A 25738-nucleotide genomic window follows, 5' to 3' on the forward strand; every position below is an offset into this window, starting at 1 on the left:
ATTTATCATTATCAGCCTCATATTTTGGTAAATTTAGGAGATACGTGACACTAATTTTGTTTGTGTTGTTGGATCTTTTCCCTTCACATGGGTGAGTTTTCGGATTATAATAACTCTCTTTTCCCTTCCTGTTTAGTTAAAAGAACCCCTTAAATTACGATTGTTTGGATTTCTTTAAATGAAACAGAGTTGAACAAAAAAAAAGTTTGCTTTTAAATGATATTAACTAAACCTTAATTGGAATCTGATGACTTAGTATTAAAGTAATTCTTATTGGTATTTATTAAGTCTTGATGCTCTAGTTTCACGCAATCAACTAAGCAGTGTGAGTCATGTTATGTGTAAAAAAAAATGTTATTGAACATATATATATAAATATTTTAGAAATACTCATAACTTGTACCATTGATAACTATTATTACCGTTAATGAGATTTTTGCCAAAAATAGGGTTTACTGGTGTTTTGTAAACTTTGCATTAAGTGTATATATTTACTCCTTAACGCATTTGAAACTGATGTCAGAGTACTACAAAAACATCCGCTGGACATCTCTTTGTGATAATGCATATCACATTTTTCACCCATTTACATTTTTCCCATCTTTTCGGTCATTTTAATCGTTTTCTTCCCCCATTTTGTTGTTTTTTTATTTTCTTGTGCATTCCACGTTTTCCCCGCGTTCCCCCGTTAAATTTCGCACACTTTAAGATATCAAATATGTGACTTATTCACTTTTCCCATCGTTTAGCTTTTTGTCATTTTTTCAAGCGTCGATCCGATTTTTCGCATCTTCTTGTCGGCCATTAAAATGGCGTAGCGTCCCCTTCCCTTCGTTGTTTGGGCGCCAAACGCACTCATTGGTTCCCGCGCATCGCCGCGTACCCGGATCTGATCGCTCATTTGCCGATTCGTTTTTCCACCCCACTTCACTCTACTTGCTGCTCTCTGTCCGCTCGGTCGCAATTTTTGCGGCTCCGGTTTTTGTTCTACGATGGCGATAATGAAGCATCGGAGCAACGTTGTTTGGGCGCCAAACGCACTCATTGGTTCCCGCGCATTGCCGCGTACCCGGATCTGATCGCTCATTTGCCGATTCGTTTTTCCACCCCACTTCACTCTACTTGCTGCTCTCTGTCCGCTCGGTCGCAATTTTTGCGGCTCCGGTTTTTGTTCTACGATGGCGATAATGAAGCATCGGTGCACGGCGTCAGGGGACGGCCGTTGCTCGCCGCGAAATTGTTAAGACCTCAACATGAGGTGAAAGTCTTATTTTTTTATATATGTTTTAAAGTATAATAATCAAGATCGTTACTTCGTCGCAGCCGAAGAGGAGAGCATAGAAGATCCATCACCTGTTTGTATGATGGCGTCCGATGGCGGCACGCAGAGTGCACCTGAATCGTTCCCTTAAGTAACTACGCTTTCGATAATCAACAGAGCATGAGGTGACGGCATGGATCCGCAATTACCTCGAAAGTACCCTGATTCCTTTTTAAGCGTGTGACGAGCTCAACATTGTCACCATGGAGATTACAGCCTGCACCATTTTCGTCTCAACGTACATCGACCTGCAACGGGCATTTTAGCCATAAGCCATCCCTAAATAACACCCCACCATCTTCATAGCGAACTGTCCGTCCTCCGTCCATTTCAATTTAAATATTTCACCACCCTCCGCGAGAACTCTACGTTTTTTTTTGACCTTTAACGAACTTTGCAACCCCTGCCAGCTCCGCCTTTTCTTTTTTGAACTCTTAAGTCTGTATTTCTCGCGTTTGTTTTTTTGTTTTTTTTACTAAGTAAGAAATGTTCTGGTGATCATCACGCCTTGTGCCTGTCTTCGTGTCTGCTTAGAAGTTAACATAGAATAAAGAATGTATGGTAATGAATTTTGTGCTTAATATAATCTTCAAACACACAACCCCCGGGTAAGTCTCTTTTAAATTTTGTTCTTTGGGAATTCAAGGCAGTCGTTGGTCTGAGGTTATGAGCGGCTGCGATGCTTCCACTTCCACGGCCCTAAAATCGTTATCTTTTTGGTTTTCGAATAACTTTGCAAAATTAATCGCGCGCATCATGACACTCTTTCATTTTTTAGGTAGCCCCTGCAACGCCGGGCCCGCAGCTAGTATAATAACTAAACATGGTTTGGAGCATAAAAACTAGTTCATGTAAAATATGTTACTGTTTTTATAATCCCATTAAATAAATTGAAAAATATGACTAGCAGATATGAAACCTAATTATAACTATAAAATCAAAAAAGGGGGGGGGGGCGGACAGAAAAATTTCTATATGAAAGAAAAGGGAGTGCAGGGGTACAAAACATTTGGAAACCACTGATTAAGCCTTGAACTAGAAATTCTACCAACATACTTTAACCAAAAGGACGTTGAATATTATTTCTATTGTCAAATTCTCTTCCTAGATGCTACTCTTTCCAGAAAAATGAACACAGATGTCAGTATCATAAACGACATAAATAATTCTGTTTTGGATCTTATTAAAAATTGGTTCAGGATGAACTGATATTTTTACTAAAGATCCAGTGCAGCATTTGGGGGAAAGGCTGTTCTCTGAAATATTTCGTTTATTACTCTAAAACAGATTAATAAATTAAAAATTCATTATAGATATTCAGCGTCAATGAAAAAATTACGGAATATCGTAACGATTGGGAAAACCATGTTCAACGTATGACACGAGGGAGACTTCCAAGAGCTGCCTTTTATTATAGACCAAGGGGCAAACAAGACCGTGGTAGGCCCAGGAAGTGGTGGGGCGATCAAGAAGCCGGAACAGGCTATATGCCTAGTCCTTGAGGAAGAAGACTCTAAAAATGATGCAAATTTAATATAAATTGGTTTTTAAATACCTCTACAAAATGTTTGCTTTTTAAATTACTTGATAAAATGAAGTTTAACTGATTTTATTTGCACAAACAAAAATCAATTAACTATGACATCTACCCTATAAAAAATGAAATTCCTCCACATGGTTTGGCCAACTAAAGCACTCCCAAAATCACTTTTAAAAACATAACTCAAAGCTTACAATAATTATGCTCCCATAAATGAACTCCACTAAATTTGAAAACATGCAAGGTTTAATTCATTTGCATAAATATAAATATTATTTAAAGTTCTTCATAAAAGAGAAACAGTTCACATCTCTGTCGATTTAATGAGACTGCGTTATAAAAGAGAAGTATGCTCTTCGAACATATAAAACAGAACAAAAATTAACCATTAATCAATAAATAAATAAATAACTAAAATAAAAATAAATAAAAGAGCAGCAATGTGTCAAACACATAACGCTATTTTTTAATTTGTTACTCCCTGTCTGAACCCTTAAGAATCCCTTTTGTATACATTTTCAATTCTGATATTTGCTGGGGTTTTTTTAAAATTATTATTTACCTTTAAATACTCTTACTTACTTAAATACTTTTATATTATCCCACTTTGGGGCATTTGCCCCCAAAGCGGGATAATATAAAAGTTATGAAAATGACAAATACCAATCATTGTCTGTATTTCTTTCTTCCTTCTTTTTTTTTTAGTCTTCCCAATGGTCATTTCATAGATGTACCAGCAGTAATCTTTTAGTTCCTTTTGTATGAAAATTTCAGTTTTGTCTATTTATTATTTTTTTAAACTTCAAGTATGGATATACCAATAACCTATGTTACTGATTCTTTTCAAATGTTTTATTTTCCTTCTAATTTTATACATGAAATAAAATATAAAATAAGGTGAACTTTTTAAAAAATGTCTGCACTATTTTGACCATAAAAATAGTTTTCTTGAAATAAAATATTAATCAACAGTTTATAATGTAACAATGTTAACAGTAATATTAAACAACAATTTATACTGTAATGAAAAATACAATTTATCATGATCAACTTATGTAAAAAGAAACAGATAAAGATAAATATTTCACCTTTCCCATGCAGTGCACTGCTAAATCTACCTCCCCTTCCAATGAATGAAATTTTGCTCTTAGCCACAATGCTGTAACAGGAAAAAATAATAATGATGTAAAAAATATTAACTACATACATAGAGCAGTTTTCATTAGTATGCCACAAGAAGAAAAGGAATATACCTCTTGCACTATAATTTATCCAGTCTTCATCAAGAATATCTTTTCTAGCAGTAAGTTGAACAAGAAATTCCATATCAGCATGAAAATCATTGGCTATCCCATTTCCAGGACTGCTTTGAAAACTTGAGCAAGAAGATGGTCTACATAAAAACAAATATACAGCTAACACCATCAAAATTGTACAGGCAGACTCAGGTAACCTGTTCATTCTAGGTACCATAACCACACTTGACAACAAAATAAATAAAATTCAATAGAGAAAACCCAATTCTTTACCCAATACTATTGGTTGAATGATGACTTGCCTTATTTCTGGTGTTTGACCAAGAAAGCTCTCGGTTATAAAACATTTTTTTTCCTAATTAAACTTTATGTTTATTTCTGTCAAGCAGAAAAAGAAGATGTGTTGATTGCATAAATTTTTTATCACTTAACTCTTTATATGGTCCAAGAAACACAGAGCTATTAAGAAACACTATTTTTATTCATAAAAAAATGAATTGTTCCATTTTTTCCAATCCCCCCCCCCAAAAAAAAACGGGTTTTTTCCCACCACTTTAAAATTTCCGGAAATTTTACATTTTTAAGAAGGGTAGAAGCAATTTTCGCCCGTCATACCTTGACGGGCGACTTTCTAGAGTAATAATAATAATAATAACAAATGACAAAAAGTAATAAAAAATATACATAATAGATTTAATGTTTCTTACAACTTTGGAGAAAATGACATGGAATGCCCTGTAGAGAGGAACCACTGATCAACTTTAAATTCACAGTACACCAGAAAAGCCTGAAAATCAAACCTTATGAAGAAGCAACTTTGAATTTTTCAAAAGTTTATAGTACAAAATTATTTTTTGGGAAAGAAAAATATGCAGATGAACAAATGATAGAATAGAAACACTTTAGAGCAATTTGTAAGTTTTTATTTATTTATTTATTTTTTGTCAATTAAAAGATAACAGGGTTTAATTATTAAAAAAGTATTTAGAATTTTAACTTCATTAGTTAATTCATACTGCCTTTTAATGCACTACTTTGAAAATTAATATTTTCTTGTGTATAGCTGGCATTTTTCAAAAACTAACTTTTTAAATTTCATTTAAAAGATAAAGCTGTTTAAAATCTGATATACTGAACGCTGTTAAAAATTTGGGAAAACTGTCAATGTGGACTGTGAATTTTGAAAGCAAAGACTGTTCCCACTAAATTTGTCATTCATTTCAATTTAGAGTACTGTTAGTCATACGATGCAGCAATTAACTTTCATAACAAAACATCACAAAATTTTCAATGAGTGCTTTAACAAATATTAGTTCAGATATTTTCCTAAGCAAAAATAAAATAGAGAAAAATTTATAGATGTTTGTGCAAAAGAGAATTTTTTCTAAGAAGAAAGATTTATTTCTAAGTATGATTTAGCTTCAACAGTTTTCTAGCTGTTTAGGAAATAAATTCAACTTTAGGTTTTCTTCTTCGGAAATCCAACAAAAGCAAAATATCTTTAAAGCAAAAGGTGTGTACTTTGCGTTGTCAAACAATGTTTGAAATGAATATTCAAAACGCACAATTTAGAGTTATAGAGAATTCATAATATCACACATGATTTGGTTTACATTGAATATAATGAAATCTTTACCATTCCAACTTCTTTAATGCGAGATGATTGAGCTTCATGACTAGGGGATTAAAATTTTAAATTGAGAATAATTGACAAAAAGGAAAAGAACATATATTTTTAAAAAGCTAAAAATATAAAAAGGTTTAAATATATAAAATTATCAAACCTGAATAAGTTTGGAATAGTGATATGACGTCTAAGTCGAGTAAATGCGTTGCAGAAAACTTCGATGAGATTCTTCGGCCTGAAATAACAAAGGAATGAAAATAAATATTAGCACTCAACTCAGTGAATACAATAAACAATGCAAGTTGTAAACAGAGTTAAAAATTTAAATTTTAACACAGGTTTCACAATGATGCCAAGTATACGTTTTTTAGGTGTCAAAATGAAAAAACCTACTTGTCATTTCTAATAAATAAATTAAGTTAAGTTATGAAAAATGAATCAATTAATGTTGCACATGCATGCATATATCTAAAAAACAGCATAGTTAAATATTCTTTTCTCATTCCTTTGCAATAATTGAGGGTCTCAATGGTAAGGTGTCGGGGAAAAGAAGCTTTAGATCCAATCCATTTTTCAAGTCCAGGGCATCCGACAGGGCCTGCATAAAGCAGAAAGCATTCTGTGGGAAACCATCAACACTCTCACGGATAGTCTGCCAAGAGAATTAATGCCTTTACTTATGTAAAATGTGTCCTAATGGGTAATAAATCAATGAAATCGATTTGAATGCTTTCTTTTCATTTTTTGATCAATTGCATATCCTTAACATTTCCAACAATCCTATAATTTCCAATGCTTTTCTTTGAGTGTTCATGATCCAGTGTTGAGCAGCATATACATATTGTAATTAGTATTTTCATAGACAAAACTTTTCACTTACCATATAAAATTACTTTTTGATCCAAGAATAGTAACATATTTATACAATAAATCTATAACGCCAGAATTGGATATGCAACTGTTGACAAACTCTTTCACATCTGCTTTTTCTGTTGTAGTTAAATCAAAAGAGTTTGGAGGAGATTTTGAATCTGAAACAAAATTGAAACATTATAGAAAACTTCTTGAAAACAGAGAAAAAAAGTGACAAAACTAACAACCAACCAGCAATATATTTCCTAAAATAACTGACCACTTTTGATTTTAGACTTTCCTCAGATTTACAGAAAAAGACTTGACTATTTATCCTAAAACTTCAGGGGAATAAAAAACATATAGGGCCTCATATATTTTGTCCTGATTCCAAAAGGTTTAATCCTGAAAGCAAGCAGAGGGTATCAACAAAGGGGGAAAAAAAAAAGAAAACTGGGCTTACCCAGTAAAAAGGACTTTATGTGTATATTCATTGTAGCTTATACTTTTAAGTTCATTTATCTTAGAATAAATATGCATATTCACAGATACATAACAGTTATTTTAAAAGACTTGAGAATATTTTGAATGTTTTTTGATCACTGTATTTAAAGTTTACAACCCAATGCAATATTATTTCACAGAAACTTGATAAACAGCAGGTAGAGAGAAAAACATTTGAAAATACAAAATATTAGCTGCCTGAGGTAAGATCAGATTGATTATAAAAATTGATAATTAACCATAATATCATGCAAAAAATCACCTTTCTTTTCACTATCGACTGATTGTCCATATGTGTGATCACTATTACTTTTATCTTGAGATAATGGATCGCTATCATCATCTTGTTCATCAAATTTACCATCACCACTACAAACAATGAGAATATATATTAGATGGTTATCAAAGATATTTAAATTTTTGTTAACTATTCATATAGCATGAATTAAGAAATAACAGAATTTTTGGATTAACAACATCATTTTCTTTCTCTTAAAATTTGAAATCAAGAAATCAATTAAATTTTAAACATGAAAATCAGCTGCAAGAAATATTAATTCAATCAAAGCTATTAAGTTAAAAATTTATACACATCACACAATACATAACATTTGTTTCATACACGAAACACAACTGTATATAAATGAAGAACAACAATATTTGTCTTCTAGGAAACATTTCAAAGTAAAAACTTATAATGGGTCAGTTCAAGGAAAATAAATAAATAAATAATAATATACAATAAGTATATATTAGACAAAAAGAAAAAAAAGAGAAAATTTATATGAAAATAAATAAATAATAATATACAATAAGTATATATTAGACAAAAAGAAAAAAAAGAGAAAATTTATATAAACTAAAAAACAGGATAAATTTAACAGAATCAGCATGCAAAAGCATCCAAGACTTTTGCTTTAAATCGGGTTTTTTTTTTTGTAGTTGATGAAAATCAAAAAGTTTTCTTTAATTATCTATTTTCCCTATCTTTGTTCATACTCGTTCAAAAAATACTTACCGTATTTTCGGGAATAAGCGCCGCCTCATAATATGTTCTCAAAGAAAAAACATTTTGCACCTTTTGCCTTCGGAATCTCTTGATTGGCCATCACTTTCAATGGTTAATTTATCCATTCTGATTTCAATATCTCTTGTCAATGCCAAACTCTCTGGCAGCAAGAAGATTTCCAATTGCTTCTGCCTTTATTACCTTAAACTTAAAGGCTTTTACAGGGTGGCAACAGGACCTGTGAAAAAAAGTTCCCTGACTTTTCCCTGATTAAGTTCACCAAATTTCCCTGATTTACATTACCAATGATAATGGTTTTTCTTCTATGCTCTACTTGAAATCCATTGTATGTTTGTATAAAATGCAGTATTTTAAACGTTTGAAGTTGTTGAAGTAAAGATATATTTTAAAAAGATGCTACCTTTTTAATAAAATGGTTAAAAAAACATATTAAGTCATTTGGGGGGGGGGGGGGGGGGCAAACCTACAAAACAGTATATTACATTTTTCTACATGGAAAGATTATAGAAATTAAAAAAAAAAAAAACTTTACTTCCAGAAATTACTTAGCATAAGAATTTTAAGAAACTATTAAAATTACTCTTAAAAACATATGTGTATTTATGATAGAACTAAAAGTAATTGAAATTATTTTGAACTAACTTTTCAAACAGTATAATAATTAAAAGAAGGACAAGTAATAGTGAGTTTTTTCTTCATAAAATCAATTTTCCCTGATTTTTTGTTATTTTTTCAAAATTCCCTGATATTTCCCTGACTTTTCCTTGATTAATTAAGTTTCCTGACTTTTCCCTGATCTCCCTGGTCTGTCGCCACCCTGCTTTTAAATTGCGTAAGAGCCATTTCAAAAGTGACTCTGTGAAAAAGATCCTTAAAAAAAGACAAACAAAGAAAGCACGAACGACAGCAAAAGATGCAACGTGACGATGTGAGTGAATAGTAAAATTAGAGCTAGGAGACAAGTTTCCATTAGGTTGCTTGACAATCCCGATCAACCCACTTTTGTGAGGGGGGTGGTAAATTCCCTTTACAAAACTGGACATCCATCCCCCTTTCCTAACTAGTACTTTTGCTTACAATGCTCCTCTCCCTGACCACTTTCCTAAAATGGGATAAGGCTTGCTCGCTCACATGGATCAGCGTTTCTCACCTCAGTGAAACATGTGCAATTGCTGACTTACCTTCCCTCCCCACTCTTTGTTTTACTTGTTGCCCAAGGTTAAAGGCTTTCTTGACCCTATCGCTCAGGCGCAGTAAGGCTTGCTTGCCCACGTGGATCAGCATTTCTCTCCTCAGTGAAACATGTGCAATTGCTGATGCACCTTCCCTCCCCCCTCTTTACTTTACTTGTCGCCCAAGGTCGAAAGATTTCGCAAAATGTAAGGAAACGATGTAATGCAATCTATTATGCAGTTTTCAACTTTTTTTTTTAAACTTAGAATTTTTTTTAACTTGAAAAAAAAACAGACTGTATCCGCTGCACCCGTGATATGTGCTGCACTAGCAATCTTTTAACTTTTTTTCTTGTATGCGACGTGGCACTTATTCCTGAAAATGCGGTACACAATTTCATGTGGAACAATATAGCACATGTAGATGCAGATTTTTTTGAGAAAAAGGAAATTCTCAGGGGTCTGTCCAGGATTTTTCACAGGGTCCGTTTTTTGTGAAAAATCAAATAATTTTGTGAAAAATGAATTAATTTTGTGAAAAATCAAATAATTTTGTGAAAAATCAAATAATTTTGCAAAAAAAAATTTTTTTTTTGCTAAAACGAAATTTTAGAATGTAGAGATGGCACAAACTGCATCAATTAAACTTAAAGTTGAGTGTTTTCCTCTTCTATGTCGAGAAAATCATTCTGGAGTGGTCTGATATTTGGCGGGGGGGGGGGGGGGACATCGCTCTCTCAAGTATCAATATTTATCTACCATTCTACATTATGTTAAATTATACTAGAAATATTTCGGTACAGTATTTAAAATAATTGTAACAAAAAAATAAATTAATAAAATAAAATTCAGAATAGGGTTCAGCATTTAACTTTTTGACCCAAGACACTCTTAAAAAGCACAGAATTTCGTTTAAAACTTATAAATTCCGTGATTTTAACAAAAAAAAAAGATATTTTAATTGTTTACCTCTTAACAAAGCGTAACAATCATCAAAAATTCTAAAAATCGGATTCCCGTAGCGGATGCAAAGAGATCGCAATTCTCAAAGTGAAGGCATCAAAAGTATAAAAACAGCTTGTGAAAGAAATATTTTTGATAAAATTATTTTAAAATTGCATTTTAGAGTCCTATGATAAACATTTCATTAATATCTGTGGACACAGTTGAAGCAAAAAAATAAATAAATAAATAAATAAAATAAACCATCTATTCAGCATTTTAATTTTTGACTTAATAACAGAAAATGGAATTTTGCTTTAAAAACTTGAAATTAGAGTTCTAACAGAAATAAAAAGACTTTTCATTTATTTGCATCCTAATAAAGCGATGTTAGCTTTAAAAAAGAACAAAATATGATTCTCATATCGGATGTTAAAAGATTGCATATTTCAAAATGTAGACATCTAAAGAAAAAAGAAACGGTAATTAAAAGAGTTTATTTAAAGTTAATCATCCTTGTTAGCATCGAAAAATCAAAACCCATATAATTTTCTCCCAAAATAACAATTAAACATCGCACCACACCCACCGTAAAAACGCAAATATTGACAAGCTGGTAAAATGATGGGAATATTTTCTAATCAAGTCATTACAAAGGTTCAACGCCAGACGCTAAGTGGTGATAATTTTGAAGTTGGTAACCCTATCTGAAGCGATCATATTTTTTCCCCCACCCTTACTATCCCTTTGCAGTTCTAAGTTCATTTCGCAGATATACGTATATTATTGTTTATTAAATCATGAGAGGGGAGAAAAGTGCTTACCAATGCCTTTTCAGAAAAGCTTACAACAGGACCACTGCTAATTAGCTGTGATAAAACAAAGAACCATTATATTTATTTGGCAGTTAGAATTATTTATCGCTTGAAGGAGCATCGCAAGAGTGCCGATTTTTTTTTTTTTTTTTTTTTTTTTTTCAAAATTAGCCGATTTTGAAAAAAAATATCAATACATATTATGTTAAATATTATATTAAATATCAATATTATATTAAATATTAAATATATTACATTAAATATTAATATATTATAATCTGATCCCTCTAATTTGACTTTAAAAAAGGTTCAAAAAATTATCGGTTTATACACAGAAATATGCGTTATTTTACTTTCAGATTTGCTCTTTCAATAAACAATTTGTGAAAGATCCGATCTTGTTTATCAGAATTTTGTGAAGGGTCCATTTTGTTTGATGGGGATTTTGTGAAAGGTCCGTTTTGGTTGATTGGATTTTTGTGAAGGGTCCGTTTTGGTTGATCGGATTTTTGTGAAGGGTCCGTTAATGGACCTAAATATCCTCTGGCCAGACCCCTGATTCTATGACTGAAAACATAAATTTTGCAGTAGCTTGGCAGACGAACAGGATTTTTTTATATTTTGATATCAAGATGAAGCAAGAAATTGAATTTTGCACAAGTGCCAAAGGCTCGTGTATAACTTTTTAATCTGCCAAAACTATACAAATGTTCAAAATTTCAATAATGTTTTGAAAAAAAAACCAAATCTAAATTTAATTTTTAGTTTTGTAGAACTCAAGTTACATTGGTTCTAGTCCCATAAGGAAAAATAAGGGAATCACTATTTTTTGTAATTTGCTTGCGCACACATGAAAATCTAGAAAATTTGGATTTAAAAGAAAATATGCAGTTGTCTTCAAAACGTAGACAAAAAATACAAAATATTTGTCTACATTTTGAAGACAACTGCAGAATACCCTGATGGTAAAAATATCCATTGCTCTTCAGGATGCAAAAAAAAGGTCGTGACTTTTACCCATGGGTGTTGAAATTAAAATACGGAGAAAAATTTCCTGATTAGACCAAAAATTGTGGGGGAAAGCAATATAAAAACCTGTTTGGCAGTCTCATAATAAATTCAAAATATAGGAAGGTTTTTTTTTTTTTTTTTTGAATTTTGGATCACATTAATAAAATTACAGCAGGATCGATATTGCACACAGTAAGCTTTTTGAAAAATTACAAAAGCAGGTTTAAAAATATAAATAAATAAACAAAAATAAAGTAACACAAACTTACAGTAGCTTTGATGGAAGGAACTTATGAAGAAGCTCTTGGTAATTTATATTATCTTGAGGTTTTTTAATTGCAGGATTCCTTACCTGAAACGGAAATATTGTAACATAAAGCGAGATAAAAATCATTTACATAACTTGGATGAACGGATTATTAGATTTGGGGGAAGGAATTTATGTTTAAACTCAAGCCACAAAGATAGACTATAATAACTTATCATTGTATGTTCAATCATGAAAAAAAAAGTTGGTTGATTTCGTTTCAGAACTTGAACATAACCTAATGAAAGAATCAAAATACAAAAAGTGCATACCCTGGTAGATCGGCGTTTAGCAGCAATATCATTCAGTTCTGAGAGAAGTCTTTTTCTTTTAGAAGATCTTCTGCCATGCGTGGGAGAATCATTGCAAGTTGTAACTTCTGTATTTTGGGATTCAACTTGTGGCAGTGTCAAGATGTATGTATTAGAACTCACATTTGTACTAGAAGCATTTGGCACTTCATCAACCTCCATTTCTGTCTGACTAGTATCAACTGATGAAGGGGGAAAAGACAGATGTCATTAATATTAATAGACTTGAATAAAGAAAGAAAATAAAGACAGTGTTCGACCCCAAATCCGGAATGCTCAGGACTGTGACCTTTCCAGATTTCGGAATTTTCAAGATTTTAGATTCTCACCCATGTGAAAACTTCCCTGTCATGCAGTATTTGTCACATTTTTCCTGGTTCTGCTAATGTTTGCACTAAATTTCTTTAATTTCTTGATCAATCTAAGGGAAAGTATACTTCATTATGTTAGAAAAAAAGTTTGGAAATAATTTGCAGCAGTGTATAGTTTGTGGATGTTGCTTTTTTATTATTATGCAATGTGCCGATTGATACAATAAAAAATCATATTTTTACTAAAAACAATTTTGTACTTTTGTTCAATAGGTATTGTATTGCATACTTACGAGAAGAAAAAAAGAATTACTGAGAATAGAAAGTGGATGTTAAAAGATTGTTGCACAATTAATAACAAATAAGTAAAATGCTTATTTATGCATAACACGTGGCACTGAAAAAAAAAAAAAAAGCTGAACGGAAAGTAATGTGTTTTCAAAAATTAATTGCAAAATGTTATCAATCTGACACTTTTAAAACAAAAAAAAAAAAAAGTAAAACATTTAAGGGAAAAAGTTACAGATTTCAGGTTTTCCGTATTTTAGGATTCTAAAATTGGAGTTCCCTCATACTGTAATAACAGTTCAATCTTTATTCATACCTGCACTTTGTCCTTGCTGATTTTGTACATCACTCAGCTGTTTAGGAGCCAGCTGTAGTAATCCAGGCGGCTGAGTTGGCTGGAACGGTGTGTGGCAGAATTACTACTGCAAGCTTCAGATAAGGAAGACACAGGTGATGACAAAGAGCTCTTCTCTCCGTTACTATCACATACCTTGTTACTCTCAGCGTATTGAGATAAATCCACTTTACAGCTAAAAGACTAGATTAAATTTTTGTTACTTATTTAAAATCTAAAATACCATCAGCATTCTGACAAAAGTCATTAAAACCAAGTTGAAGTGAAGGTCGAGGATGACAATACTTTGGAAGTCCCTCTATATTCTATCACTTTAAGTAAATGCAAATAATGTTGAACTCTTTTGCAGCGTCGGTGTTAGCCTGTGAGGCCCTTGTATAAAGCACTATGGAGCCCTGAGCAACAGCACTTTACGCACTTGCCGACCAACACCACTGATTTTTATATCCTTTTACAACTGAATACTTTTATAACTTAAATAACAGTAAAGAGCATATTGCCCCCCCCCCCCCCCTCTTCCTAGGCTTAGCAAATATTCGAAAGAAAAAATGAGCCATTTACCAGACAATTCTTTTTTCAGTCTTTTTAGTTTCATTAGTTAGTTTAATTCATCGAAAAAAAAGTAACAATAATTAACTTTGCATGAAATTCTCAAGAAATAAAGCTTTCTTACTCATATGAAATCAACCAAATAAGAGAATAAAGTATCCAAACATTTTTCTTCTAATTAATAAATCATTAATTTTTTACTATTTTCTTAAACATACATAATTTTTTAATGCTATGCATAAATTTTTGAAAAATTTGGGACCCTTATAAAGATAGGACCTTAGGCAAAGACCTAATTGGCCTGTGTAATAATCAATCCCTGATTCAGTCCAACAAAGAATTTGATGATCACTGAAATGAATTGGACTTCAGTTTGTTATTTCATGATGTAAATAAGTCATACAATTCAAAAGTTGCACAAATAAATTTACTGAAACACTTAAGGGGTCTGTAAAATGATCTTTGTTATTATTTGTAATGAATTGAAATTCACAAAGTCTCAAAACTGGATTTTTGGGCTTAGTGACTTTTGCTAAAATACCAACAATTTTCAACTGCTACAGTATATTTTTGCTTTATGATGACAAACGTACAACCTGATTCCCCCTCCCCTCCTCTTAAGAACTTAAAAATAACTGAATAGAGTTTTTATTAATTTGAAACAATTTTCATCATCACACTATATGACCAAAAGTATTGGGACACATGTTTTTCGGTCATCATTCATCGTAAATAGCTGAGAATAAGCTGTAAATTTCAGAAATTAGTTAGCTTACTATGTACAATCATTTTTTATACTTTTGAGAAGGTACTCATTATATTCACAAAAATACAAGCATTTCTTCCAAAACTAAATTTTATTTGAAGGTTTTTGACTCATAACACAAAGTTTTTCATCAAAGCTAACGAAACTTTCGGAAAACTTGACAGCATGCAAGAGAAGCATAATACTAAAATTTGAAATTAAATTGTTGAAAATGTGAGAAAATATGGACATTTAAAGCAATTATTTTTTCACTGCGCATGTGCGAAGGTTAGCAATTTAAAACTTTCATAATCTAAAACCCAACTAACTTCTTCAACTTATAAAAAAAAATCCTGTTCAATATCTTAAAAATTCAGGAAGTTATCGACGATCTAAAGAGCCGAATTTCAATAACACTTGGGTGGGGGGGACATACTGTGAGGGGTTGTTCGGAAGTTTGGAACGTTTCCTTGCAGTCGTTCAGTGTGATTCATGATAAAAACAGCATATTTGCGAACGATCCCTCGCGATTATTAGCCTATCCAAGAGTTATTCAAATTCAACTCATTAGATTGCTGATAACTTTCTGAATTTTTGAGATATTGAACTGGAATTTTTTTTATGAGTTGAGTAATTTAGATGATTTTTAGATGATAAAAGTTATAAATTGCTATCTTTCGCGCATGCGCAGTGATAGATTAATTGCTTTAAATGTCCATATTTTATCAAATTTTAAACATATTTGTTTCAAATTTTTGCATTATGCTTCTCTTGAATGCTGTCAAGCTTTCTGAAAGTTTGGTAAGCTTTGACGGAAAACTTTACGTGTTATGAACCAAAAACCTTCAAATAAAATTGTAGTTTTGAAAGAAATGCTTATATTTTCGTGAATATCAGTGATACCTTTTCAAAAGTATGAAAAATGATTGTCAATAGTAAGCTAAACAATTTCTGAAATTTACAGCTTATTCTGACCGATTTACTGATGAATGATGACCAGAAAACATTTTTGTTTTCTTCAATTTATTACTGACCCCCCAAAAAGCAAGGGTGACATAATTTTTATTGGAAATTGACAACTGGAACACACCTGTTATGTGAAAAAAGTTACAAAGCAATTGGTCTTTTATTTCTTCAGAAATTTGTAATAATGTGAATTTTTTAAAGTGTCCCAATACTTTTGGTTATATAGCGTTACTCAATAGCATCAATCCGAAATCAATATCTGAACATGCATCAGTAACTTGCATAAACAGCTACGACTTATAAAAAAAAATAATGACGTAGCAATATGAATATACATTTATTAAAAAATAGAAGATCATAGGTTGTTGAAAATTTAGCTTTTAAAAATAAATTGGGAAACAGCAAAACAATCTTTGAGAGTTGATAAAGTTTGGGAGTAAGAATTAATTCTTAGCTGCTGTTTATTCAAACTACTCTAATCTTATGAATAGTTTCAGAATTAATCAAACAAAAGAGATTTATCAAATAAACTTGAAGTACTGTAAAAACCACACTAGAAGATTAAATTTTTTAGGTTTTATTTTTTAATTTTTTTCTAAAGCTACATTACATGAAGCATAATAGTAGCATTCATAAGGTCTGTCAAACATTGGCGAGTGACTCAACACTTATAAGCAACTCAACTCTGATAAGCAATGCAACACTGATGAGTGAGTCAGTAAATATGAGAAGTAACAATATTTCCCATAAACATTACAAGCACAATTAAAGGGTTGTGATTGCAAAGCATGAAAATTACTTAAATTATGGCAAGACCAAAATACAGTCACCTGTGCTGCTTTTAAAGTCAGTTTCAGGAAGTTACAGTGTCTATATAACTTTTAACTTTTACAGTACAAAATTGGTAAGTAATTTTGACTCTAAGATTTAAGAATTTTCTAACAAATATTTTTGTAAAAAATGTTTTTTTTTCTTTTCTTTTTTTTAATTAAAAAATAACTAGAATTGAAAAACATTTCATATAGAACCAAAAGTTAACTTAAAATTTATGAAATGGAAATCAAGAACAAAAATACAAAAATTGCTTACAACAGAAGAGGTTGCATTAGCTACACAATCGTACATATTAATCAGACTGTCACCTAAATTTTTCCATCTAAAAGAAGAAAACAAAATATAAAAGAACAGTACAAAAAATGTTAAGTTCAAACTAATAAGATTAGCATTTTTTAATAAGATAGTTATAAAAATATAAAAAAAAACTCTTACGTATATTCCTTAATTGGAAGGGAAAGAGATAATACTGGTGAAGGTGTGGGTTTATAAAAACTTCGGCTTTTTTCTCTCATGTCCAAACACTCCTGGATAAACTAAAAGAAAAACATTAACTCCATAAAATGCACAACACATTCTAACATATTTTCTGCACTTCAAAATTTGAACATTACAAACGATTGCTAACAATCAAATAAGACTAGGGTACAATAAATAAATGAAAACAAATGTTATGCCAAAATTTAAAAACTTAAAATACTTTTTTAAGCCATGAAGTATTTTGAAGGTGAAAATAGGCTTTATCATCAGTAGGGCTAGATTAAAGCATGGGTACATGGGGCATGGGTCCAGGGCACCAACATTTGGGGGGCACCAAATCTGTAGGTAAAATTTTGATTTTGGACTCATTCCATATCGCACCGTAGCAAGATGTAAATAATAAATCCAGAAACAATTTAAAGTTATACCATACATAATTTTGATACTAATGGCTTTTGCAAATGGGCAAAATTAGATGACATCTTACATTATCATGTTTAGTTATCGTAATACTATGGCACTTCAATTTTTTGTAATATAAGGTACCACCAAATTTAGTACAGATACTAGCTGCATGCCCGGCGTTGCACGGGCTACCTTAAAAAATGAGAGATGTCCAGTAGTTAAAGTTTTTGTAGTACTCTGACAACAGTTTCAAACACGTGAAACTAAAGCATTAAGATTTAATAAATACCACAAAGCATTAATTTAATACCAAGTCATCAGATTTTAATCAAGCTTTAGTTAAAATCATTAAAAGCAATTTTTTTGTTCAACTCTGTTTCCATTAAAGAAATCCAAACAATTTTAATTTCACGTGTTCTTTTAGCTAAACAGGAAGAAAAAAGAGAGTTATTATAATTTGGATACTCACCCATATGTGAAGGGAAAACAAAATAACCCAACACACACACACACATATATATATATATATATATATATATATATATATATATATATATATATATATATATATATATATATATATATATATATATATATATATATATATATATATATATATATATATAAAATAATAAGGGTTCAACAAAAAATAAATATTAGTTGCACATCTTAAATTTACCAAACTAAGAGGCTGGTAATGAAAAACTTACACAACAATAAATAAATACTTTTCATATGCTGAAAAGAGTCGAGAACGTTCGCTATAAAAAAAAAGGGCAGACGATAGAGAAAGCTTATGTCCAAATAGAGATCTTATAAATGGAAAAAAAAATGCTTTAAATAGTAGTTTTAGGATTTATATATCAGAATAAAAGAGAAATTAGACTAATTTAAAACAATATTCCAGATGGAAACTTTGTTTTTAGACCTGGGCAGCAGCCAAAAAAATCCCTTTTAAAACAATTATTAGAATTTTATTTGCTCACCCATAAGCAAAATGGCAACAGGAAATAAATAAAAATGCCTGAATAACGTAATGTTAATTAACGTTTTAATTAATATCTACGCTAATTCAAGTCCTACAGTTACGACATTGGTCTTATTGCTTTCTCTGGAAAGTGCCTCGTTCGGTTCTCGACTCGCAGCGGTTCTCGAGAAGATCGAGCTTCAGACTTTTAGACACACGCGAACAGATTTTAGTAATATAGATGTTAATACTGAAGCATCAAGATATTTTACTGCTTCTCCATATAAAATAAGCACAGGGTAGGGAGGAGCACACAAAAGGAATTTTGTGCCCAGTGTCTTCAAAAATTTTAGTTGGGCCCTGATAATCAGTGCAGATAAAACAGAGTAAATTATAGCTGCTTGTCACACACAAAAAAAAGACACAAATAAATAGTCCAGGGCTGAATCAATAAAAAAATTTTGTCAAAAGGATCGGCAATGAAGTTTCTTCAATATTTTTAGCTGAAACTGTTAGGAAGAAATTTGCAGTCATGAAGTCCAATGCTCCCTAAACATTTTCTCATTTGCAATCCAATCCTACTGAACTTTTTCCAATCCATGTCTAAAAACAAATTTTTACTAATAATTTAATGTAATATCTACTTTGGAAATTAATATTAAATATGCATTTGTATACACAGGGTGGGACAAGAGAACAAAGTTTTTGCATCATAGAATAGAAATTATCTAAAATACTTTTCATTTGTGAGTTCATTCCTTCGATTACTTTAATTACAAAATATTTTATACTTATCTTTTAGTTTATGTGTTGTTTTTCTTTGGTTTTTCTACAACCCCAAACAAAAGGTTGGCTATTTTCAAGTTGTTTAAGCAGTGAAAAGAACAATGAAATTATTCGATTGTGTAATGTGCATTGGCAATTCTCTGTTGTTTGAAAAAGCATCACAATGGCAGGTGATGTTCAGATATGGGACGAAAAGGTACAGAGAGCGTTTCTGAAAATCCTAAGGCTTTCAAAAGACACGCTCCAAATACCTCAGGACAATTTCTGAACATCACCAAAACCCAAAGTTAGTCTAGGGTGGAGTTTGTGCAAGTGGCAAAAAACCTCTAGTCTATTTTACAAAAAATAGATGCTTTTCGCGAACCATAAAATGTACATATGGGACATTCTAGAAGCTTTTTATACTTCCATGGGAGAAAAAGCACTTTGGCAATGTAAAGTGAACACTTTGCGCCATTTCACAAGGCCAAAAGAATACAAGAGTGTTACAAGGTGCATTTTCTAAACATATCAACTGTAGACTGGGCATCCTATTCGATAGATCTCAATTCCATGGATCACAGTGTATGTGTATAGTCCATTTTTGAGTGCAAGGCCTATAAAAGTTTGCACTTTAAAGCAATTTTGTAGGAATAGGATAGATTAAAGGTAGAAGACTTGAGGCCAATTGCAGAAAATTTCAATTAAAGCTTTTGCCTTTACCTCATTGCAGAGGCAGCCAGTTTGAAATCAATTAAATTTGTAAGTTAAAGTCTACACTTATATTATTTGTTAAATTTTGTTTATGCATTTATGTTTAACACAATTGCATTAAAAAATGTTTCACTTTTTTTTTTTTTTTTGCCGCCACAGCCTATATATGTATCTGAATGCAGTGAAACCTGTGGCATAACAATACTGTCTATAACAATTAACTTGTCTATAACAATATTTTCCTTGGTCCCAGCAAAATATCAGCATACATTATCAAACTGTCTATAATAGGGGTTATCAAACTGGGTGCCACGGCACCCTGGCATGCCAAGGCTAGGGGTGCCGTGAACTGTCCATGATATCAATATAGCATTTTTTGATGCGGCAGAGTAAAAATTTGCTAGATCGTGACTGTATTTTCATCAGAAAGATTAGCTGAGTTTGAGAACCCCTGGTCTATAACGATAATCTGTCTGTAACTATTTTTTTTGGTCCCAACAGCATCGTTGTAGACAGGTTTTAAAGCATTATTATTTTTTATTGTTTCAATTATATTATTCTCGCAAAAATCAAGATATTTTGAATATTAAGATAGTAAAACGGTGAGGTACATGAAAACAAAGTCAGATAACATGAAAATGACTTTTGTAAGAAAAATTTTCAGTGACTTTGAATTTTATTCTTATGGCAAAAAAGGTGGGGAGCTGTGTAAGGCAAATTACGAGTAGGTACAAAATAATGCTTCAAAATCGCTGAATGTACAACAGAAGCCGGTATAATTCTGCAGTCCAAAAATTACAGATGAAGAAATGGCACACTACGATATTAACAATATAATGTCCATAATCTAGACAGTTTATATGTGTGTGGCTGCTCAAGCAAAACTTAATAATAATAAAGTAGCACAGTACAGAAATTTATTAGGAAGCAAACATAAAAATACTGAACATAAATTACCTTTTCTGCTTCCTCTTTATCGTAATGAGTAAAATTTATAGAAGAATCACTACAAAAGAAAGATTTTTATGAGTAAAATGAGGCTAAGCTGATTGGTTCCAAATTAATTTGAGTACAATGGAAATTACCAGTTTGCAAAGTAGCTCTCGCACTCTTCTTTCAAACTAGGGTCTTCTTTGTATATTTGATCTCTAAAAGCAAGTCCTTTCAAATAAAAGCATTCTTTCTCTAAAGCTTTTGAAACATAGTACAAACAATCTGCAATGATAATTAGGGAAATAAATAACTACTAATGAAATACACCGCCAGCTCAGTCATTTCCAGCCGAGGACTGCAGTTTGGTGCTTATTAGCACTCATCAGCCCAGCATAGGAGTGACTGAGCTGGAGGTGGAAAATCTCTTAAGGACGCCTAGAGTGCCAAACAAACTGGTAGCTAATACAGAATTAGCACTGACCAGACGAGTGACCGAAACAATGGTTCGGGCGGTAACTTACTGAATATACCTGCCTTGTCTTCAATATTAGAGTTGAACCGAACCATTGTTTCGGTCACTCGTCTGGTCAGTGCTAATTCTGTATTAGCTACCGTTTGGCACTCTTGGCTTTCTTAAGAGGTTTTCCACCTCCAGCTCAGTCACTCCTATGCCAGGCTGATGAATGGTAATAAGCACGAAACTGCAGTCCTTGGCTGGAATTGACTGAGCTGGTGGTGTATTTCATGTATTTCTGCCTTAGCCCTGGCTATAGGGCGGTAACTTACTGAATATAAATAACTTCTAGTTAATATTTTACATTTTCCCCTATTACTATAAATACTAAAGCTTTTACAAAAGAGTAACATATGAATGATATAAAAGTACAATTTAATAAATATTCAGGAAACGAATTTACGTCATTCATCCCCCTTTCCATCCTCCCTTTTCTCCTTACAAACAAAATTAAAAAATGTACATTTTTTTGAAAAACTTGATTATCTTGTTTTCAAACTCATTCTGACCAAAACTTTGATTTGAAAGTAAACATTTTCTTAAAAATTTACTATGCCTTTAACAAAACACAACAATACATATAAACTTGACCTTTTTAAAAATATTTATATAAATATATATTTTTTAAATTTTGACTTGTTACAAATTTTGAATAGATGGTGTTTTTTATGTTTTTACATGATTAGTTGCTCTAATTTTTCTAAATTTGAGGTTTACTCCACTAATTCTCATGCAAAATTACCTTAGTTTATAATGCCTAAACTGTAAGTAAAAGTAATTTTAACATTAATGTCTGTTAAAGGCTTGGTGAGAAATTTAAGAAATATCTTTTTTTTTTGGCACCAAATTTGGTGTGAAATCGCCAAATACCACTGGGTTTAGCAACATTTTGACCATATATTAGATTATTGTACATGTTTCAGAAATTTCTAGTGCATTCCTATGCAAAGTTAAAGAAAGGTGTTTTCTTTGATTTTCAGTCAGTTATATGGCTGTGCATAAATGAAGAGCACAGTTTTTGTAGCTTGGTAAAACAGTCATTCGTGCAGTGGTTTTGTTATTCAGTTTGATAGCATTTGGATGTTAATACATACTTAACATTACACTTACAATATGATACGATAGTTATACTTAGTTATAATGTGACAAATTTGATGGATGTTTCAGCAACTGAACATGATTTTTTAGCAACAACAGCACCTTGATTTTTCATGTATGTAAACATGAAAAATCAAGTTGCTGTTTTTGTACCAAGTCATTGTTTGCCCCCCCCCCTCCAAACCTGACTGTTGTACTACATTTGCAACAATATAAAAAAGGGGAGATCCACCAGTGAATGAACAATGAAGCGCAATTTCATATTAAAACAATCATAACATTGCTAAAAATTGTAAGTTTTGGCACGCGACATACAAACATTTTAGATGATGTATGTAATTATTTAAAAAAAGAAAAAAAGGGAAGAGTTTTAAAGTTCTGCATCAGGTTTTTTTTGGGTTTGAAATGAATAAAAAAGGGAACTAAGCTCAGTGAATGCACGCCCCAACCGGAGAACTAACACAGCATTTTCTACATACAATATACCAATTAGCTCGGTTATCACATCCAGAGACTACAGTTCCATTCTTATTAGAACTCCTCAGGTCAGAATAGTGAATAACCGAGCCGTAGGCAGATATCATCTCATTGAAGCTGAGTGTGGTGGAAAAGTGGTTAATTCTTTCGAATTTGTTAGAGAAACATAAACCACCAACTTAAATAAAAAAAAACAAATGAGGAAAAAAAATTTAGGCCGATCGTATTTTAAGTGTTTCCGCAAAACTCCAGGACGTCTCAATGTTTGGTGCCTACGTGGAACACAGAGAAAAGGTTTGACTTACCCCATGTAGTGGAGACACAATAAGCACAACTCATTTCGCGTCACATGTGAAAATTTATTCCGATGATCATCACTTACACGACGAATATCAAGATCCTAGGGAGCTCTCGCGGCGTAATCAAAACATGGAAGGGAATATAAAAGATTACAATATGACAAATTTAGGTAAGTTAAGTTCACAGTCCAGTCTATTGCAGGGAATTACGTTGTCACAGCAGAGGGATGTGCGTTGTACATGGGGAGGCTAAAAAAAAGGCGCGGCCTGCTGTTGCAGTGAAAGAACTCATCCTAGAGACATCAGCGAGGAAGATGATGTAAAACCACATGGAGCTGGCCGCTATACCACGGCGATGACTGAGAAATCTCATTACTCAGGAAAAAAAAATGGCGCAGCGGGAATCAGAACTAAATTCATGTCGACCGCGCGTACCGCTTTCACTATCTGGGTCTCACCAGCTACAGGTGCATCACCAGCCTTCTCTGATCATATGCAATGATCATCGAGTAAAAAAAAAGGGTTTTCATCCGTGCATGATCGGAGCTACTTCCACGTGGACGCGAACATTTTTCAATCTTTTTTTTAGAAAATCTTGATTAAATACAGGATCTCATTCGTAACTAAACTATCATTTTTTTTAGAGAAACAGGGCTCTAAGGCTCCTGTGCAATTATTTTACAATTTACATCATTTTTTATGCAGATGCATCAAGATTTTGCATCGCAGTCGTCGCCATTGCATCCGACCCATTCTCAGGTGAAGCGTCCGCGCTCCTAACTACCCAACGCTCCATCACATATCACGGCTAGCACACGACTCTCTACGAAAACTTTCATGAGACATCAAGCTAAAAACCCACGCGGTCGCGTGAAAAACAGATATCCATACGCGGCGTCACCTAGCGCAGCGAATGGGAACGCGGGAAAATGACATCACATACAAGACCACGCCTACGGCCAATGAGCAAAAAAGGCGGGAGACAACACATCACGGGAGGAAGAAGGGAAAACATGGCCGCCGAAAACTCGGAAACGACGCCATTAAATAAAAAATCAGAACACATGAAATAAAAACGTGAATCTAAGAAAATATATGTGATTACTATATCACACTGAGAGTGTCAACAAACTAGTAGATAAAATTAATCTCACCAAGTAATAAATTATCCACCTTTTAAATACCCAAGCTTTGTCTTCAGTTCAGGAGTTCATCTGAACCATGCTGCCGACACTCGTTGGTGAGATAAACTCACTTCGTCTACCAGTTTGTAGGCACTCTCAGCTTCAACGAGATGACATCTGTTTCCGGCTCGGTTATTCACTATTCCTGACTGAGGAGTTCTAATAAGAGCAAAACTGCAGTCTCAGGTTGTGATAACCGGGCTGTCTGGAATATTGCACGTAGTTATACCTTCACCCTGGCTTTGGGTTGGTAACTTACTGCTAAATACAGCAATTTCCAGTCGTTTTCTTTCTGGAAAAACCTTGTATTTATCTATGTAGTCTTTGAAAAAAAGTCTAAAAGTTTTTTTTTTTCAAAAAAAAAAATAAATAAATAAATAAATAAATAAATAAAATAAATAAATACATAAATAAATAAATAAATAATATTAATAATAGTATTAGTAGGGTAATAGTATAGTATTAGTTGGGTCTGCTCACCTATGAATTTACTATTATAATAATATTAATAATAGTAAATTCATATGTGAGCAGACCCAACATGCGTGTTGTGTGTGTGCATTTATCGATAGATAGAACAATTACTTTTAGATCAAAAATTTCAAAGAACAAGAAAATCAATTATCAAGACCACCATAAAATAAAAAACACAAAAGTAATTGGTAGAAAATTTAGGTAATGAGGAGGTTTTTTTTTTTGTGAACGTGATAGAACTTTTAATATATGAATAATTCAACTATAAAGTACTCTATTAAAAATTTAAAAAAGTCTAAATATTGGCAGAAATTATACTTAAATTTCTTCATTGTCTTTTTTTTACTTCCTTTTACAAAAAAGGAAGTATTGTATTCGCAAAAACATTTTCACTCAAAAATCAACCTTAATTTCCATTTTGTTCACCCCTGAATGAATGTTGAGTTTTTTTTTCGACTCGACCCTCCATGGATAAGTGCCTAAGAATGTATACACACGCGAAATATCCATTTTGACGATTCCCAAGTTAATTACGATGAGTTTTCTTATTATGTCTGTATGTTGCATAACTCAAGAATGGTATGTCCTAGAAAGTTGAAATTTGGTACGTAGACTCCTAGTGGGGTCTAGTTGTGCACCTCCCCTTTGGTTGTATTCGGGTGTTTCTAAAGGGGTATTTTGTCCTTTTTTGG

At 32.2% G+C, this 25738-nt stretch overlaps 1 protein-coding gene across 1 annotated transcript in view; it reads right to left on the minus strand.

Annotated features, from left to right (window-relative positions):
* Positions 1-25738, minus strand: part of LOC129224370 (calcineurin-binding protein cabin-1-like) — a 110060-nt gene that overhangs the window by 65489 nt on the left and 18833 nt on the right. The window contains 14 exon segments of the mRNA XM_054858812.1: positions 3950-4020; positions 4115-4254; positions 4825-4904; positions 5754-5793; positions 5902-5979; positions 6625-6775; positions 7363-7469; positions 12340-12422; positions 12650-12870; positions 13690-13825; positions 16992-17058; positions 17172-17272; positions 21025-21073; positions 21153-21282. Of these exon segments, the coding sequence (XP_054714787.1) occupies positions 3950-4020; positions 4115-4254; positions 4825-4904; positions 5754-5793; positions 5902-5979; positions 6625-6775; positions 7363-7469; positions 12340-12422; positions 12650-12870; positions 13690-13825; positions 16992-17058; positions 17172-17272; positions 21025-21073; positions 21153-21282 (1454 nt within the window).

Source organism: Uloborus diversus, chromosome 6 (assembly GCF_026930045.1).
Source record: "Uloborus diversus isolate 005 chromosome 6, Udiv.v.3.1, whole genome shotgun sequence".
NCBI classification, from domain to species: domain Eukaryota; kingdom Metazoa; phylum Arthropoda; class Arachnida; order Araneae; family Uloboridae; genus Uloborus; species Uloborus diversus.